The 19,905-nt window shown below is 33.2% G+C and overlaps 3 protein-coding genes across 3 annotated transcripts; 1 reads left to right on the forward strand and 2 right to left on the reverse strand.

Moving 5' to 3' along the window:
- Positions 1 to 2,770: 2,770 nt before the first annotated feature.
- Positions 2,771 to 11,797, forward strand: LOTGIDRAFT_164389 (hypothetical protein; the record flags this gene model as incomplete). The annotated part of the gene is made up of 12 exons (XM_009060913.1): positions 2,771 to 2,836; positions 6,933 to 7,134; positions 7,329 to 7,502; positions 7,694 to 7,837; positions 8,250 to 8,372; positions 8,544 to 8,717; positions 9,161 to 9,366; positions 9,856 to 10,174; positions 10,515 to 10,628; positions 10,793 to 11,150; positions 11,274 to 11,309; positions 11,589 to 11,797. Coding segments are annotated over 12 exons (2,125 nt in total), but the record flags the coding sequence as incomplete, so codon positions are not given.
- Positions 11,798 to 12,035: 238 nt separating this feature from the next.
- On the reverse strand, positions 12,036 to 15,800 carry LOTGIDRAFT_233898 (hypothetical protein). The gene is made up of 6 exons (XM_009060914.1): positions 15,730 to 15,800; positions 15,550 to 15,584; positions 15,176 to 15,310; positions 14,542 to 14,722; positions 14,241 to 14,328; positions 12,036 to 12,125 (listed from the first exon to the last, which is right to left on the reverse strand). The coding sequence occupies exons 1-6, from the start codon at positions 15,794 to 15,796 to the stop codon at positions 12,053 to 12,055; spliced, it is 579 nt and encodes a 192-aa protein (XP_009059162.1). The 5' UTR covers positions 15,797 to 15,800; the 3' UTR covers positions 12,036 to 12,052.
- Positions 15,801 to 17,387: 1,587 nt separating this feature from the next.
- LOTGIDRAFT_218124 (hypothetical protein) lies at positions 17,388 to 19,273 on the reverse strand. The gene is made up of 6 exons (XM_009060915.1): positions 19,173 to 19,273; positions 18,990 to 19,024; positions 18,480 to 18,614; positions 18,091 to 18,271; positions 17,788 to 17,875; positions 17,388 to 17,510 (listed from the first exon to the last, which is right to left on the reverse strand). The coding sequence occupies exons 1-6, from the start codon at positions 19,237 to 19,239 to the stop codon at positions 17,441 to 17,443; spliced, it is 576 nt and encodes a 191-aa protein (XP_009059163.1). The 5' UTR covers positions 19,240 to 19,273; the 3' UTR covers positions 17,388 to 17,440.
- Between the last annotated feature and the right edge of the window lie 632 nt (positions 19,274 to 19,905).

Raw genomic sequence — 19,905 nt, forward strand, 5'->3', positions numbered from 1 at the left:
GATTGAACCTTCAAATTGTATATTTGATACAAAACTAATGTAAATAGATATAACTAACAGTCACTAGAGCATTGACTAAGAGAACACTAAGATGGTAATAACAGATATTACTTGCATCAGGCATTAGCTGTGTTTGTGGAACCTACATGCTATTAGTTTTATGGTAATATTGATATATACACATTTTTACTTTAGAGAACTACAAGCATTAAAATATTAAATATCTTTAAGAATCACAGATTGTATAGATAAGAACTTTTAATGGAGATATCTTTACTTAGCCCTATGTTCACTGACAACCATTTCCTTGTGTTTTCTGTCATCATGAGCTTTAATGTTCAGATGAATATGATAGATCTATTTTATTTGTTGGATTAATGGGATTGACGTGACTAAAATCTTTTTAATTTCCTGGGAAGTCTATGTTCCTGTGACATGAGACTTTTAGAAATCTCGACCAAATGCTTATAAATAGAATTTGGGGTCCTTTTGATGTAATCAGATGATCGAATTAACTTATATTCTATTAAAACTGGTATTACTTGTTAATTATCTGAGGCCTTAATTTCGGTTATCATATAGTATGTTTATTTAGTATAAGTAGTATTACTAAATGAATCCAGCTAGATTGTGATATCTTTATTAAGAATTGTAACTATTTTTGATGTTTGTTAAAAGTAAAGTATTTATACTATATTTAATGTGTTTGATGCTAGTTGGTAGTTGTAATTCTTTAAATAGTGAGATACAATAAGGTTCTATTAATGTTGTAATGTAAATCCAATTTGTAGATTTAAAACAACTAATGAATGAAAGATATTTTGATGTACTGGTAAATAAATGAATTACATGATTGATAGAAATACAGTTGATATAAAAGATTTTTATGTCCACAATACCAATATGACCTGATAATTTGTGAATGATTTCCACCACCCACATTGACTGTTACAATCTAACTATGTATATAAACACAATGATAGCACTCACATTCAAATCTAAGTAAAAAGTTGGTTCTAAGTATTCCTGTGAATTGCATGATGCAGACTGTCAATTTGTAGTCAATATGAATCTCCGCCCCGATAGTCGTTCCATATAAAGTCAGCCCGTCTGCTACCTATATATAGTTCAGAAGGATGAAGACATCATTTGATTCAGTAGTCCATGTATTTGTTCTACCAGATGAGCTAATTTCATATATTTATTTTATGGATTTGAATCCAGTTCGGCCAAAGTTCAACAATAGAATAGCTTACTTTAAAAGATCTTATTTTCCTCACTTCCAGATCATTCTCACGTGCAATTATTACAGATGGCATCATCTGGTGATGTTTGCAGGCAGAGAATGATCGGTTTTATCTATTACAAGAGAACTGGGCGGGAGATTTTAATAAGAAAAGGGAATGTTATAGTTGAAAGTCAACTGTATCGGCTAATAAAACCAATATTGATGCAACTATATATTTTCATTAGAGTAATCTATAACAAGCAGCATATAAGAATTACACGGATACTTTTGCCCTTTCCCTAGTCTGTGACTAACCTACACCACTTACATGTAAACTAATGGATTGAATATTTCGAAGCCACTACCTCCGAACCCATGGTTAAATCCAGATTAGTGAGCCATCACAAATACAGATGTCATGGTATCTCATGTACATGTTATTCATCAGCACTGGCGACATAGAATCATGTATAGTTTACAAATAAAAGGTGTTTCTAATTGATCTTCCTTGACACGAATTTTAGCTCAATATCTTTTTATATATTTATATTGTAAAAATCATTGTTGTCCGTTTGTCAGTCAAGTATACTGATTTTCTGATATATTTTTTATCATGATATAATAATCAAGGTCATATTTCATGGCCTTGCGATGCAGACAACGATGTTTTCCCTTACAACAAAATGTTATATAGAAACCTGTGAAATGTGCGACGTTTTTAACTTTTAACTGCGTGATTGTCATTGACATGGGTATTAACAATAACAACTTCTGCATTCTGGGCTACTCAGAAAATAAAATTATCATTGGCAAATTTGTAGATGGAATCAAGATCTATCAATAGCTATAAAGAGAACGGGTGATTCGGATGATTTTTTGGCATACAGCCTACAGAACACAAAAGCTAATCTGAGTTCTTGAAAAAAGGTTGAAGGTCCACGTTGTATTTTGACTTCATTGTATGTGTGTGTCCTTACAAATAAGATCTACTAAGTATTGTATAGTATGGTGAATTGAATAAAGAATAGACACTGTGATCAATTCAGATGTCATTGACATGACAATACAAATCGTTTAACCTATTTGTTCATTGTATATTAGTATTATACTGAATTTAATAATATTTTATATATTGATATGCAGTGACGTCTTGTTTTGATTTTATTTGCTTATTTTGACCATCTCAATCAATGTAATGTCGGGAACAACGTTTTTTGGTAAGTTTTGACTTCTTGTTGGCTTTCACGGTTAAAATTTCTGTAATTGGAATCTAATACTAAGGAGAAAGTCGAGTACAAACCTCAGCTCTTATCAAAAATCTAAAACCATTCAGAAAACAAGCGAGTTTTTATATAAGCCAAATCAAGCCGACGAAAGAGGTCCTGATAAATTTGACGTTTTTGGCGACAACTAATTAGCAAATTATCAATTCGACCGAATACTTATCCATGGAGTGTATACACACCTGTAAAAGGAACATTTTGAAAAAGGTCCGAATTTTTTGTTGATTTCAGACGAAATGTAGTCGTGTTGTTTTGAAAAATGGGTGTCATTAAGATATATCTGTTATTAGTTCTAAGTCTCTTGCTCGATGATGTAACTTGCCAGGTAGGTTACGTTGTACCACTTTCAAGAATTTTATTAAAGGCATTTGCGTATTTTGTATGTTGTCCTTAAAGATGCGTAATTTTCGCATTATTATACTCCTCATTAAATATTTTATAACAATGTGCTCGTGTGAAGTTGAAATGACTATTGTGATTGGTTTATCAGATGTAAGCATGGCATGCTCTCTGGCAATGATCGCGTTAGCTTACATTTTGTTTCGTTCAAAATTAGCCTGTAAATACCGATATGATATTCTGACTATTGTAGCATTTCCCCACAGATAATACTTTCATAGATTACATGTTCAGCATTGTAACCTCAGATATAAACTTCTATAGATTACTTGTTTTGCACGATCCCACATATCTATACTTGTATACTTTGCTGGTATAGCATTATAGTCAGATATCTACTTTTATAGCATTCAGATATTATACTTCCAAATCGAATATATGGCATTCATCCCAGGTACTTCTATATCTGACTTGTATAGCATTCAACCCAGATGTAGGCCTACTTTTATATCTGACTTGTATAATATTTAAGATGTACTTTTAGATCTTACTTGTATATCATTCAACGAATAGATATGCCTTTAAAGCTTACAATATAGCAGTGGTTTTCAACCTGTTTTGTCCCAAAATCGTATTTTGCATGAAAACGATGTCCCTAAATATCGAAAGTGAGACTAGGATTGAATATCGGACACGGTCCCGGGTAGTAATAGAGTATAAAACGCTGCAAATAATTCTCAAGTACTGGAGAAACAATGATAGCCAGGACCGTGTATGTGTACTCATGAGATGATATATATAAATGATATTGTCCTTGGGTAGGTGTTTTTTCATAGCCTGTGACACATCAAAATGTCCCTGTGTTTGAAAACCTACCCTTTATAGCATCAACCAAGAAATATACCTTTATATCTTACTTGTATAGCATTAAACCCAGATATATACTTTTATATCTTACTTGTATAACATTAAACCCAGATATATACTTTTATATCTTACTTGTATAACATTAAACCCAGATATATATTTTTATAGCTTAAATGTAAAACATTTAACCCAGATATATACTTTTATAGCTTACTTGTAAAACATTAAACCCAAATATATATTTTTATAGCTTACTTGTATAACATTAAACCCAGATATATACTTTAATAGCTTACTTGTATAACATTAAATCCAGATATATATTTTTATATCCTACTTGTATAGCATTAAACCCAGATATATACTTTTATAGCTTACTTGTATACATTAAACCCAGATATATACTTTTATAGCTTACTTGTATAGCATTAACCCTAGATATATACTTTTATAGCTTACTTGTATAGCATTAAACCCAGATATATACTTTAATAGCTTACTTGTATAACATTAAACCCAGATATATACTTTTATAGCTTACTTGTATAACATTAAACCCAGATATATACTTTTATATCTTACTTGTATAACATTAAACCCAGATATATACTTTTATAGCTTACTTGTATAGCATTAAACCCAGGTATATACTTTTATATCTTACATGTATAACATTAAACCCAGATAATATATACTTTTATATCTTACTTGTATAACATTAAACCCAGATAATATATACTTTTATATCTAACTTGTATAGCATTAAACTCAGATATATACTTTTATAGCTTACTTGTATAGCATTAAACCCAGATATATACTTTAATAGCTTACTTGTATAACATTAAACCCAGATATATACTTTTATATCTTACTTGTATAACATTAAACCCAGATATATACTTTTATATCTTACTTGTATAGCATTAAACCCAGATATATACTTTTATATCTTATTTGTATAACATTAAACCCAGATATATACTTTAATAGCTTACTTGTATAACATTAAACCCAGATATATACTTTTATAGCTTACTTGTATACATTAAACCCAGATATATACTTTTATCGCTTACTTGTATAGCATTAAACCCAGATATATACTTTAATAGCTTACTTGTATAACATTAAACCCAGATATATACTTTTATAGCTTACTTGTAAAACATTTAACCCAGATATATACTTTTATAGCTTACTTGTAAAACATTAAACCCAGATATATATTTTTATAGCATACTTGTATAACATTAAATCCAGATATATATTTTTATATCCTACTTGTATAGCATTAAACCCAGATATATACTTTTATAGCTTACTTGTATACATTAAACCCAGATATATACTTTTATAGCTTACTTGTATAGCATTAACCCTAGATATATACTTTTATAGCTTACTTGTATAACATTAAACCCAGATATATACTTTTATAGCTTACTTGTATAACATTAAACCCAGATATATACTTTTATAGCTTACTTGTATAACAATAAACCCAGATATATACTTTTATATCTTACTTGTATAACATTAAACCCAGATATATACTTTTTTAGCTTACTTATATAACATTAAACCCAGATATATACTTTTATAGCTTACTTGTATAACATTAAACCCAAATATATACTTTTATATCTTACTTGTATAACATTAAACCCAGATATATACTTCTATAGCTTACTTGTATAACATTAAACCCAGATATATACTTTTATAGCTTACTTGTATAACATTAAACCCAGATATATACTTTTATATCTTACTTTTATAACATTAAACCCAGATATATACTTTTATATCTTACTTGTATAACATTAAACCCAGATATATACTTTTATAGCTTGCTTGTATAGCATTAAACCCAGATATATACTTTTATAGCTTACTTGTATAACATTAAACCCAGATATATACTTTTATATCTTACATGTATAACATTAAACCCAGATAATATATACTTTTATATCTTACTTGTATAACATTAAACCCAGATAATATATACTTTTATATCTAACTTGTATAGCATTAAACTCAGATATATACTTTTATAGCTTACTTGTATAGCATTAAACCCAAATATATACTTTAATAGCTTACTTGTATAACATTAAACCCAGATATATACTTTTATATCTTACTTGTATAACATTAAACCCAGATATATACTTTTATATCTTACTTGTATAACATTAAACCCAGATATATACTTTTATATCTTATTTGTATAACATTAAACCCAGATATATACTTTAATAGCTTACTTGTATAACATTAAACCCAGATATATACTTTTATAGCTTACTTGTATACATTAAACCCAGATATATACTTTTATCGCTTACTTGTATAGCATTAAACCCAGATATATACTTTAATAGCTTACTTGTATAACATTAAACCCAGATATATACTTTTATAGCTTACTTGTAAAACATTTAACCCAGATATATACTTTTATAACTTACTTGTAAAACATTAAACCCAGATATATATTTTTATAGCATACTTGTATAACATTAAATCCAGATATATATTTTTATATCCTACTTGTATAGCATTAAACACAGATATATACTTTTATAGCTTACTTGTATACATTAAACCCAGATATATACTTTTATAGCTTACTTGTATAGCATTAACCCCAGATATATACTTTTATAGCTTACTTGTATAGCATTAAACCCAGATATATACTTTTATATCTTACTTGTATAACATTAAACCCAGATATATACTTTTATAGCTTACTTGTATAACATTAAACCCAGATATATACTTTTATATCTTACTTGTATAACATTAAACCCAGATATATACTTTTATAACTTACTTGTATAGCATTAAACCCAGATATATACTTTTATATCTTACTTGTATAACATTAAACCCAGATAATATATACTTTTATATCTTACTTGTATAACATTAAACCCAGATAATATATACTTTTATATCTAACTTGTATAGCATTAAACTCAGATATATACTTTTATAGCTTACTTGTATAGCATTAAACCCAGATATATACTTTTATATCTAACATGTATAGCATTAAACTCAGATATATACTTTTATAGCTTACTGGCATAGCATTAAACCCAGATATATACTTTTATAGCTTACTTGTATAGCATTAAACCCAGATATATACTTTTATATCTAACTTGTATAGCATTAAACTCAGATATATAATTTTATAGCTTACTGGCATAGCATTAAACCCAGATACAATCTCGTTAAAAGAGAGACAGAAAGGTAGCTTAAATCTGACGTTGGTCGAAGTGACCCCAGCTGGTACTATCGTCAATTGTGACATTGTGAATGTGGATTCTCCACCAGCAACTGCTATTACAGACTACCCTTTTCAACGAAGTTTTACAACTGTGTCAGCAAACAACATCCGTAAGTATGTTACTTCAACTGATCTGGAGAAAATCGGTATTCCTTATGAACATGAATATTCTTTTCTCTAATAAAGTTAAGATTATGAAAAAATTCGAGTAAAGGTTCATTTCACTGCCCATATTTTACATTGTCGTATATGTCTAATAATTGTTAATCCTTTTTAACTTGTACACTTTCTTACCCCTTTTCAGAATGGTATGTGTTTTATAATGAGAAAAGTCCTCAAAAACTTGATTATGATGTATACAATACTTACGAAGTGACAGTAGAATGTGCTGGTATCACTGGTATAGAATCAGATATTCTGACTATTAATATAATAGAGAATCAAGCACCAATCATAACACAGGGTGGTGTACCTACAGGTATGTGACGCATAATCTAACTCTTATTTATATAAGATTATCTAACCTAATACTGACTTGACTACCAACCCCTGTGTATCAATGCATGGTTATTATGTATCTAAATATATATTTGAAACAATAAATACAATATTTCTTTGGATAATTTAGCTCCTTTCTAATATTTATAAACAAACCATTTTTTTCTTCAGCTGGGTTAAACATGAGTACGGATGCTAGTGCCATAATCAAGAATGACCTACTCTATACAGTAACAGCTAATGATCCTGATGGTGATCCCTTAACTTATGATTATAAAACTACACCTCAAGTCAATTATTTTGATATAAATCCAGGTAACTAGAATATAAAGATTCTGCAGTCCATCTGCTATGAAGACATAAGTTAATTAGAAAGTAGTAAATTCTTGGTTTGTTTTCAGTATATAAAAGATAAAAGTGTAAATTTTTAGCTAATTGGAAAGGGGCATGCATCTTATTTCTTTCCAAACAATTTGTGTGCAGAGACTGACCAATGCAATTTGATGATTCTGCTGATGGACATCTCCTAGATCATGTTTAAATCTTAGAACACTTGAGTCAAGTCCAAAAACTTTTTTTGAGAGGAGAGTAGTAGTTCATTTCAAACATATAAAGGTTTCCTAGATGGTTATATCGGTCCCCAAAACAACATTGAAAATTAGCTCGAGGTTGCTCATAGTTCGGGTTTTACTGACTTCAATTACACACAAGTTGTCGTCTATTTCAGTCACACATGAAATTTTAGCAGCTGTTGATTTTCTTGCTGTAGCTGTGAGTCCTGTAACTATAACAGTCAATGTTAGTGATGGGGATAAATCTAAACAACTTATCATAAGAGTCATTGTCAATGGTAAGTTTTACTTCAGATGTTAATATTTTTTGGAAGATTCCAAGAGTGCTCCTTAAAAGCAAGCATAAAATAGATCAACAGCACCACCTGCTACTACTATCAATACCTGGTTTTATTTTCATTCAAAGTGTTTAAGACAATTGTCATCTCTTTCCTGTTCTTGATTTTCAGACCTTAATTCGCGACCAGAAATTACAAATTTACCAGAAAGTATATCTATACCTGAAAATACTCCAGCTGGAACTCAGTTGATATTATTAAAATATAATGATGTTGATAGAGTTCAGATATTCAACCCTACCTGTACAGTCACTCCTGCTACTTCAGCTTCAGTATTTACTCTAGGTAATACAATTTATATAGATTCAAGGTTTTGTCGATCTGTATTATTTTTAGATATATTTTATCTGGCAATTTTCATCTAAGGAATCTACACTTCCTTTTTTGTTTGGACGCGTGTTTCAATGAACAGAAATATTCTATTCAGTGAGCGAGAAATATCTATAAGTCTAAAATACCAATATCAAATTTAAGAAACAGACGCCCATCAGCTCATTTAAATAAATATATTGTGAAATTAAACTCTTTTGCATATGATCGTGTACTAATATTTGAAAGAAGTGCCATATATTTTAACTTCATGAAAATAATCCTAAATTAAGTGATGTACCGGTACGCGTCTTGCAAAACAGATGAAATTGGTTTCTTCATTTTCAGAGATTCAAATTTAATTTTACTTGTCAACATAAAGGTTTCGACAGTTCAGATATTTTTTTTTGACATTCTAGGAAGCAGAATCTATGTAGCTGGTAAACCAGATGGCACGAGCAGGTTGGACTACGAATCTATTAAATCCTTCTCTATATCGTGTACTATATTTGATGATTATTTGTATTCTGATGGTACTGATATATTGACTGTTAATATCACTGATATAAATGAACCACCAGTATTTACTACACAACCTAATCCTTGTCAACTTACTGAATCACAGGTAATCCACTTTAACATCATTAGAATTAATGAAAGCTGTGTAAGATACCCGACCATGAAAATAGCCCTTAATTGGAAGACTTTTAATGTAGAATTGCAATCCCATGTCAATGGTTCAAAACTCGACTTCTGCAATCTGTATATAGCCCAATTTGAAGTTTAGGTGTAACATGTTCTTAGAAAATGCCCAAATATGCCGTGGATGTTTTTGTTGCACACAATGTTGATATCTTGAATATGATTATAATGTCCAGTTCCTATAAAGCTTGATAACAAGGCGAAAACCAACATGTCACACCAGATCAAATGTATTAGCAAAGAACCTTTCGGAATTGAATCACTTGTATTGACTCATGTACCAATAAAGACATGTTCTCCAGACGAAAGATGGAGAGTAGTATATTTGGTTTTCGAATCGGGCGTTTTCATGGGTTATTTAGTAGCCACAACTAATAGTCGTGGTGATCCAAAATTCCATTATGAATTGCAGGCACGGGTATCAACCTGTAAACTGGGTATGGTATTAAACGATCCAGAAGGGGATAGTTTCACTCTATCTATAGTAAATAATGCTGAAAGTCAACGATTTCAATTTACATCACCAGATGCTCAATATCTTACTTTCTCTGTGGATTATGATGTGGACAATGGTGCTATGCCTAGCAGTGTTCAGGTTGAGATTAAAGCTACAGACAGTGCCGGACAATCGAGTTCCGCACAGATCATGGTCGCAATCTTGGACAAGAACGACAATTCTCCTGTGTTTTTGCCAAATCAGGGCGTTGATGTAACGCCTTCAACTACTGTTGGTAAATACATGTTTATTTATCCGTCAGAATTATACACCATTAGTTGTTTATATGCTAGGGATTTGTTCACAATATGTTTTTATTAAGAGCAAAACGTCCATTGATACCCAGCCTTACTAAAATTAGACAAAACTTTAGTTCCTTGTTTTTTCATTAGCTTTTATTTTTAATATAGCCAATTCAGTTAGGGTTTAAAGACGTTCGTCAAATTTACCTTTCGACCTAAAAATTGACCATAAAATTTAATCTAATTAGACTACAGATTGTATATTACCGAAAAAAAAAATAGAAATGTATTAATAAATAAAAGTAACTAAACAATTTTTTTTTTATACTTTAGGAACTGTTGGAAAATTACAAGTTACAGATAATGACAGCGGTTCGAATAGTGAGATTGAGTTTGCTTTGTTGAATATTAACCCCTCTGTCTACTCAGATTTCATTTCCATACTACGTAAGTACGACAGAACTCGTAGAGTACACTTATAAACTTGGTGAAATTCTATATTTAATTCCAAAAATTAATTTTTCTTGTGTATGCCGACAGTTACGTTTTTAATAAACCAGGAGAATACACTTTCTTGGTTTCCGCTTTTTAATTTAATATCTCAATTGTAGCTTCTGGTCAAGTACACTACACCAAGAAATTTCCAAGCTCAATGCAAGACACTACAGCTATACTTACAATTCGAGCGACAGACAAAGGATCTCCGCCACTATCATCAACTGGGGTCATAATAGTCCGCTTTCTAAGTGACGTTACCGTACCTGTTAGTATACAATCATCAGCTACTGCGACTGGTGACCAACCTGGTTTATCCCCTACTGCGTCTTCCAAGACACAAGAAACCTTCTTTGATCAACCAACAAATATAGCTATAGTTGTTGTTCTGGCCATTGTGCTACTGATATTACTATTGGTTGCGTTCTATTTCTGTATCAAAAGGATGTTGCTTGGATACTGCTGTGGACCAGGGTAACTATCTTTTGCATTATTCCACTAACTGTAACCTATAGTATTCTGCTAATTAAAAGCTTATGTAGGCTCACAAATGAAACTATTTTGGATAACATCATGAAAGCGTATTCTTGGTTTCAGAAAAGAGTCGAGTGTTTATCCATCTTCTGACGAGTAGTAAGTAATTTTATTTATAAGTTTCTTCAGATTTTGTTTATTGTTAATTATGCCATGTTTTCCGTCAAAAATTGCATTGAAGTTGAAGATTGTATGCCCATTCCACGTTTGAGTTAGTACAAAACATATTGAGTCGTTCAAAGACATATTATTACTTTCGTCGGCGAGTCACTTCTACCGTCGCAATATTACTTATTGTTATGGTTTGTTTTGCTTAAGAACCCCGAACCCTTTTTAGCTACAGAATGGTCGAGTAATTTTCCATGTTTAACATTTCAGTGGATATCAGAATAATTACCACCGACGGTACAATAGTGGGTATTATAAAGAACCATTAGGTTACCAATCCAAGTACCCGATAAGAGATCGTATTGAATATGAATCTAATTATCCTGGAAGTCGACCTGTATATCATAAAGAATATACTAGTTACAGTGATGTTATCAGAGACAAGCCACTGTATGCTAGACAAACTTCCACTATTAAAGGTAATGTGTTTCAACCAATTTTAGGTTTATTAATGTCCGTAAGATTGCGAATAGCATATCAGTTAATTTTATGTTGACATATGGTGATAATTCCCAGCTCTTGTGATGTGAACCATATATAAATCAATCTGTTAAAACAGCAACGGCTTCTTTTTATTTCAGATTTTGTTGATGATGCTTCAGTGAAAGGAAATCCCGGTAGAAATTAAGGCAATCATGTAATCAGAAACATTATATTGCTTGACGAGATTACATTTATTTACGAGTACATTCAGGAGGTGGTATGAACACATTAGGATCTGGTATTCCAGCTTTAATATTATAATATCTGAAAGTATATCCATAGTGATTTCTATAATAACCCAAAACTCTACGAAAATACAACAAATATAATGTTAATTCATAGTGGATTTTACAAGGTTTCTAGAAACATTTTATAGGCGATAGTAGGTAATGTTCGTGAACTTTTTTGGGGACGTTTCATAAACATACAATTGAACAATTTACTTAAGATTTGGGCAATGCTGGTGACAATTGCTCGTATGCTGTATTGGCTCTCTTTATTCTGAACATAAACTAGTGTCCAAAAGAAACGATACTACCTGTTTGCAACGACATAAAAGAAAAACTAAACAATGCAGAAGTTTGGGATTGGTGTTTGAGAAATCCTTTCACAACATCTGTACAACCAATATGACAAGCCTTTAAAGATGGGTGGGGTCGAAAAAAGAACATTTCGTTAGAGCACTGATCAGAAACAACGGGAAATGTCACACCACACGTCACAACGTCAAGTTAGTAGCGGGTATGTCCACCGTGAGAATCAATACATGCCAGAACACGCCTACGGACTGATGCCGTCAAACGTATGATGACGTTGGGAGTGATGCGTTGCCATTCCTCGAGGAGACATCGTTCCAAGTCCTGGACGTTTACTGGAGGCACACGGCGACGTCGGATTTGCCGATCGAGGTGATCCCATAAGTGCTCGATGGGATTCATGTCCGGTGAACATGCGGGCCATGGCAAAACCTGTACGTTGGCGTTGGCAAGGAAGTTCTGTGTCAATCTTGCTGTGTGTGGCCTTGCATTGTCATGTTGGAAAAGGAGCCCACGAGGCTGTTGCTGAATAAAGGGCACCATCAATATAACGCTGTGCATTCAGGTTTCCAGGAATTACGACAAGCCTCGTTTTGACGTCACCACATATGCCACCATTAACCCTCCACCTCCAAACGGCCGGACCTGTTGGATACAGTTAGGCGCCAAACGTTCACCAAATCGTCGGTATACAAGCTGCCGTCCATCGTTTTTGAAGATGAGGAATCTGCTCTCATCAGAAAACATAACACGTGTACAGTCCCGCCGTTGCCAACTTCGAACTCGCCTGTCCCAGATCGGTCTGTTGTTCCGGTGTCGAGGCGTCAGGAGCGGTCCGCGGTAGGGATGACGTGGCCGGATACCATACTGCCGTAGTCTCCTGTAGACGGTCTGTCGACTGATCCTGTGTCCCAGTGCTGTAGTTGCCGTGGACGTCGCTGTTACGGTGCGGTTCCTCAGGTGTAATACCCGAATGTAACGATCTTCACGGGGCGTGGTTACTCGTGGTCTTCTACTCCTGGGCCTGTCTGACGTCTGACCTGTCTGACGTAACCGCTGCATCAACCTGGTGATAGTGATGCGTGCGCAGCCCAACCTTCTGGCGACGTCGACGTTTGTCGCTCCTTGTTGGACCATTCCAACGGCTCTCTCTCTCTCGATGGCTGTCAAACGGGGCATATCTTGTGTTCTTTTTGTTGCTGTGATATCAACGTGTCTGATCAGCCGTTTTATACAGTTTTTATGCACATGCAGAACATGCTAGAGAGGGAAATGTCACTTTCATGAAATTTACGTTTTTTCCCGGAAGTGATCACGTGTTCCCGGTATTTTTATCGACTATGCTGTGTTTGGGATGTGCAATACGAATTGGCATGTTTTCATATTAGACAATTCACTTAGTAAAAAACAATTTTGAAAATAAGTTGGTATCGTTTCTTTTGGACACTAATTTATATACAATACCAGAAGACATTGTCAGCTGTGGTAGAGTTGTGTGATATGAGATTTTTTGTGTATCGCATCTATATAGACATTTTTTCATTACGATAGGTTCAAATATCTTGACAGAGAAAAATTTCCGGAAATAAACTCTTTGTAATGTTATAAAGTATCTCATTTATTGTTTGTTTGAAAACTAGCGCTTGGGAGCCCGAAATCTAAGACACATTATCAAATTTGATGTTGACAGAGCAAAGTAATCCAAGCAATTTGGCAATGAGGTTGGGGGGAAGTTACAGCGCTAGAGAGAGAAAGCAAAGTCGACCGCGACAATAGGATATGATATATTAAGTTGGCATTATTATGTATGAATCGTTTTCCCAAAAATCAACAGATAACTTACTGACTTTGTGCTAAACCGAATTGTTGACTTTGAGTGGTCAGATGAACAGGATAGCAATCTGGGGTTGTTACAATACCATAGAATTGTACTATAAACATGAAAAATAAATATATTATTACACCAAGCCTATGGTTTCCGACCAAATTAATGAATGCATTACTGAAAATCTTGAGTATTTTACCACGGTTTGAGATATAAAAATTGATATTAAGTCTAAATGCACTTCTTTAGATTTGCCCAGCACTTAATAGTATTCCTTAAAATACTAATGCTAATCGCATAAAAAACGAAATATACTTACCACCTTCAAAAACACCATCAAAAGATATGGCACTCACTTCTTCATCCTGAAACCCTGATATCCCAATGACAAAAGAATCACTGAAGTTTGCATTTGGTGGGAACCCAATGGGAACAAAATGTCGAGTTAAAGTTGTGACGTTGCATACCTTGGTTCTTAAATTTAAGCGATATTCAACACCCTAAAATGTAAAACAAGTAGTGACTGAACTACCATAGGTTCTGGTTGAACCATGTCCACGGGCACAAATACCTCAGAAAAAGTTAATAACAGACATTAAATCCATTTCCAATGGGATCTTAGAATGCAGAAGAGAACCCAAAAGATCAAGTCCACGCCCCTCTCCCCCACCCATCTAGTTGAGAACTGAGAACTATAGAGTAGTGTCCCTTACAGATAGACCACAATTTCAACCTCAATCTGGCAGTTCCAAATACAAATGTTAGTAGATCTAAACTAAAACTTAAGAAATGACAACACACTTATAGAATTGTGTATGTCTGGCAATAAAAGTATTTTACCATGTTAAGAGTGGGTGCGGCCGTAACCTCGATCTTGCGTCTCTCGTTTAGTCCTTAGCGGTCACATTTCTTTATATTTGAGACGTTACTGGGAAAAAGGGTAACTTTCTTACCTCCCTATAGAGTCTGATAACATCAAAGAAATCATCTTTAGATCCAATAGCCAGTTCTTCTACTTCTCTGATTCTTATGTTTTCTTCATCATAGGTGATTCGGGCATTTCTTCTAAATTTTTTGGACTCGTCAAACTGGATAAAGGGTTGTCTAGGTAAGTTGTCTAGAAAGCACATAGCGAAATACAGCATAACAGACCGACGGCAAGAGAATTGGAACGACCAACAAACTAGAATATGCGCTCACCTTTCCATGTAAAAGGATAGGTAGTTATAAATTAACCTTCCAAATTGTTAAGCTCAAAAAGTAGCCAACTCGAGAAAAGTTTGGCACAACACCCCCATCTCAATAGAAGTAGAAAATTTAAACTTACAGTGTGTACATCTCCTTCCCACGCCTTCGGACTTTCTACAAAACCAAAATTAGATTTTCTTTAGTTTAGGTTTACCTGGTATTTTAACTATTTTTAAGTGTGTATGTAAAACAATTTTGTTTCATTCTTGAAGACTTTAAAATAAAACTAATTTTACATTCTTCCAAACGATAATCTTACCACATGGCCTTGGTGTCTGAGACATAACACAAACAAGAAGAGAGAAACAAACCAACCACCTTAACATGTTGACAGACAACTGCTCTTGTTCCAACATGTAAACTTCTTAAACCAGGTGCCAAGATCTCATTTTCTGTCTTATCTTAAAATACACAAAAAAGACGATTTATGCACTTGTGTTAAAAACCTTTTAAAAACTTGTCCTAAGATTACTTCGAAAAAAAGTAATATGAAATAGGACTAGTACGAAGGTTTACAATTAAGAGCATTTCACACTACAGTTAATACTGTATACAACCATTCAAACTTTTCCGTTTGAACCGACACTTGTCAATTTTGCGTTACATCTGTACTGAGTGTGTCCTCTTTTATGATTGTGTATTTTTCTAGTATTTAAGTTGATATTAAAGCTATTTGTGACATGTTCGTGTTATTTCCTGAAAACTGGCAAGCCCAAAAGAATATTCCACGGCATCAGTATTGTGGACAGTATTGATGTTTAAAGCATGTAAGGACATTATCTCTCTTATTGAAAAAGAACGTTTTACACACCCCAAAATTTAATATAAGGTGGCCTGACTTACGCATATAGTTAAAATTTGGATCATAGACACGTATCTGTTAAAATTGACATGTAAATAATTGACTATCTCTTGTTCAAAGTTCAGTCAAATGGGGACGGGTTTCTGAATGGTAGAACCATGTTTTAAATGAAAACTAGCATTAAATAGATTCTAATTACAATGTAATATAAAATATGTCAGAATTTAATTTAGACTTTATATAAATCCTATATCTATCTAGCTTTCCGCTTGTAAAAGGATTTTAAATTGAGAATAAGGTCCTGCTTTCTACTCGGTTTGCTGAAGGACATTTTATTGCGTTCAGTACGATTTTCATTATAATATCAATATTAATGCTGGATCATTGCTTTCAATGTATCTCAAGATAAAGATTACAGTTTATCTGAAATGCCTCTTGACGAAAGGTTCAGATATATACGTCAAATTTAGTTTTGTATGTCAATCTAATCTGTAAAATGGTGTCAAATTGCTTCTATTCCTTAAAGCTAATTAAATTAGTATGTACTTTTCCTGATATAATTGCACCTTATTTATATTTTGTCTACAAATCAAAAGATGAGGAAGTTACTGATGCCATGTGATCAACCGTAACATGTCGAACTTTATATATAGCAAAAAGCTGTTATTTAAATGTCAATATCTCAATTGAATAAAGGTGAATTCTATATAAGATGGCACCGAGCACAAGGTAGAAATCGCTTGTTCTTTCCGTTGACACCTGATTTTGGCATGTATTTCATTCTCTAAGTTGAATGAATGAATGTGGCAAATGGGCTCTTTCCATGTCTTATACCTCCTTGATTTTGCCAGCATGTGGACTTTTGGATAGGTATACGATCCATATATGGATCAGTTTTTAGTGATCATTTATCAATTAGTAATACTCCCACATTGTGGACTTAGCGGCTTGTGTTACATTAGGTACAATATTATTATAATATTAATGTTCTGTGACCAAAATGTTGAAGATTACATGCAGAGTTTAGCATGGCAAGTCCATTAACTGGAGATGGACTAGCAAGGGCTTGTTGACGACTAAATCAATAACATTACCCTTCAAACCGAACAAAAATGAACTAAACAAGAAATGAGGATGTTTATTTTTTTATATTAGATATACATGATGTCTAACTGGTACATTCACTTGGTGGAATAAATACACTAGGATCAGTAATACCAAGAGTAATATCAAAGTAGCTGAAATAAAGAAACCATATTACAATTATTTGAGAATAGAAGTAAAACAGAAATTGTACAAGAGAAAATCTCGAGAACAATTGTGTTTTAGAATGACACAGATGTCCAGCCTAAAAACTTCAGATGGATTGAAACTGGAATATGTTATGCAAGCAAATTGAGATACATGTATGTACAAACTTTGAAACGTCGATGATAACAGTACACCTTTTGACGATAAACTGCGTTTTTAAAGAATTTTAAGTACCATTTGACCTTATGTGACTTGTATACTTACGTTGAATGAACAGTTCCAGTTCTGTTACTGTAGAAACCGGTTTCAATTGGGGCACAGGATGGGTAGGTTACAGCACCAAAGTAGGGGTCTGAAAGAATTAGCATGTTAAAAGTTAAAATATATTCAGCAGAGTATTGATATTGAAGATTTGGTATCATAAAGATTAGAATCAGTACTCGATCTACCAAAATCTTACAAACGCAACATGCAGACAGAGGGGTCAAATGTTTCTTTGAATGCTCTCATTTGACAGCTATGTGTACTTCCAATCGAATAGAACGCTGGGTGTCTTATTATACTTACTTCCTTCAAATTCACCATCAAAGAGAACAGCGGTAAGATGCTCATCTGGTACACCAGCAGGTCCAATAGTAGCTTCACCACGATACTTGGCATCTTCTGGCAGACCAGCAGGGATGAATGGTCGTGTTAATGGAGTAATAGTACAGTTTTTGGTTCTGAAGTTCAGTCTGTATTCTATTCCCTGAAGATAAACATGAAGCAACCTTTTATGTACGAAGTGAATAATATCCATAAATTGAAACTTATTCATCCCTATTCCAAATGAAATTGGATTCCCATGTCGTAAACAAACATTTCGAGGCACTTCAATCCACTTCCCTCTTACAACTGATACATTATCTCAACAAAAAATGTAATGTATCAACCAAATTGGCTTAAGACAAACTTACAATGTTATGTAGATAAAGCACATCATAGTAATCTCTGGTTTGACCAATTTCAATCTCTTCAACTTCTCTCACACGTCTGTCAAGTTCATCATAACTAATTCTGGCTCTTTGAAGAAAATTCTTGCTACGGTCATACTGCAACAAAACAACCACTGTAAGACAACTTACTACAAACTTTTCTGATGTTACCAAAGGCGAAGAAGCTTCATTTAAATAACTTTTACAAGTATTGAGTTTATATAAACACTCACAAACTCAGTTTGTTTCGAAAATATATTCCTTGCTGTTAAATATTCCGAAAATAATCATAATGCTTATGATTTCCATATATTTCAGATTCGGAAGATTATGGATTTGCATTTCATATATTCTATATTATTATTCAAACTAAATTCACAAACATTGCTCTACCACTAGAGGTTACGACTACATGCCTGTGCTTGTGCTTTCGTAACATTGCTTAACCTCAATGTAACGACCTTAAATTCCTAATGCTTAAAATGAACATACCCTGAACAGTCTACCTTCCCATTGCTTTGGAGATACTGAAATAAAACATAATTTATTCATGAAATGACCAAAGAACAAATTTTAATCTTAAAGTTCACGAGAATCCATGAAAATCACAAAATTGCAGACCAAAAGACATGTGCTTTCAGTAATGTTACTAGAGAAGTATAAGTGTCAACTTACCACATGGGTTAGGCGTCTGTGACAAAACAGAAACTACAGCAACACAGAAAACTAAAAGAACCTTCATGATGATCTGAAGACGTGGAACACACTGACAGAATACCAACTGCTGGGTTGATAGATAAGATTGTTAAATTGTAGGTCAATGATAAGTTATGAAGTATTTCAGTCCACGTGGATTAATCTCATGATAAGGTGTCAAAGAGTTCACTAATGCCAGACAAATTTTATCTGTGCCCAATTTCTTAAAAAAAATGCATGCACAGTTTTTGACCGCATTTTGTGAACACGTATTACGTCTTTATGGGAGAAAAGACAAATGGAAGGACAAGGACAATGAGTCTGTGCATTGGTGGTTACTCTTAACGGCATCAATTAAGATTATTCATGCTCATTTATTAAACCATCGTGCAGCACATGCCCATGCTTGTATAAAATTACATGCCAAATAATGTTTTGCTACTTAAACCTGTACACCAAATTCAGCAACTACAAATCGAAGACAGCAAGAACTCGAAAGTGTGTACATCTTGTTCAAAAAAAGTTCATACATTGTTTGGTACGAGTACCGTATACATCAAGTCGAAGATAGCCCGCTTGCAGCTCTTTCACTGACTTTTAGCTTATATATTGGGCTGAATGTTAGACAGGACCATGTCCTTGTGTATTGGGCCTAATTCTGGCCCATGTAAAACAAAGAGTTTATTATTATTATTATAAGACAGCCAGCACA

The sequence above is a fragment of the Lottia gigantea genome (genome assembly GCF_000327385.1).
Source record: "Lottia gigantea unplaced genomic scaffold LOTGIsca_45, whole genome shotgun sequence".
NCBI classification, from domain to species: domain Eukaryota; kingdom Metazoa; phylum Mollusca; class Gastropoda; family Lottiidae; genus Lottia; species Lottia gigantea.

What these genes read in the sequence shown, in the direction of transcription:
- LOTGIDRAFT_233898 (XM_009060914.1), bottom strand. Translation starts at nt 15,796, where the DNA reads ATGTTAAGGTGGTTGGTTTGTTTCTCTCTTCTTGTTTGTGTTATGTCT. An exon ending in GGGAAGGAGATGTACACACT is followed by an intron (nt 15,311 to 15,549) that starts GTAAGTTTAAAT and finishes CCCTTTATCCAG; the next exon opens with TTTGACGAGTCCAAAAAATT. An exon ending in TGATGGTGTTTTTGAAGGTG is followed by an intron (nt 14,329 to 14,541) that starts GTAAGTATATTT and finishes TCATGTTTATAG; the next exon opens with TACAATTCTATGGTATTGTA.
- LOTGIDRAFT_218124 (XM_009060915.1), bottom strand. Translation starts at nt 19,239, where the DNA reads ATGAAGGTTCTTTTAGTTTTCTGTGTTGCTGTAGTTTCTGTTTTGTCA. An exon ending in GGGAAGGTAGACTGTTCAGG is followed by an intron (nt 18,615 to 18,989) that starts GTATGTTCATTT and finishes GTTTTGTTGCAG; the next exon opens with TATGACCGTAGCAAGAATTT. An exon ending in ACTGGAACTGTTCATTCAAC is followed by an intron (nt 17,511 to 17,787) that starts GTAAGTATACAA and finishes TCTTTATTTCAG; the next exon opens with CTACTTTGATATTACTCTTG.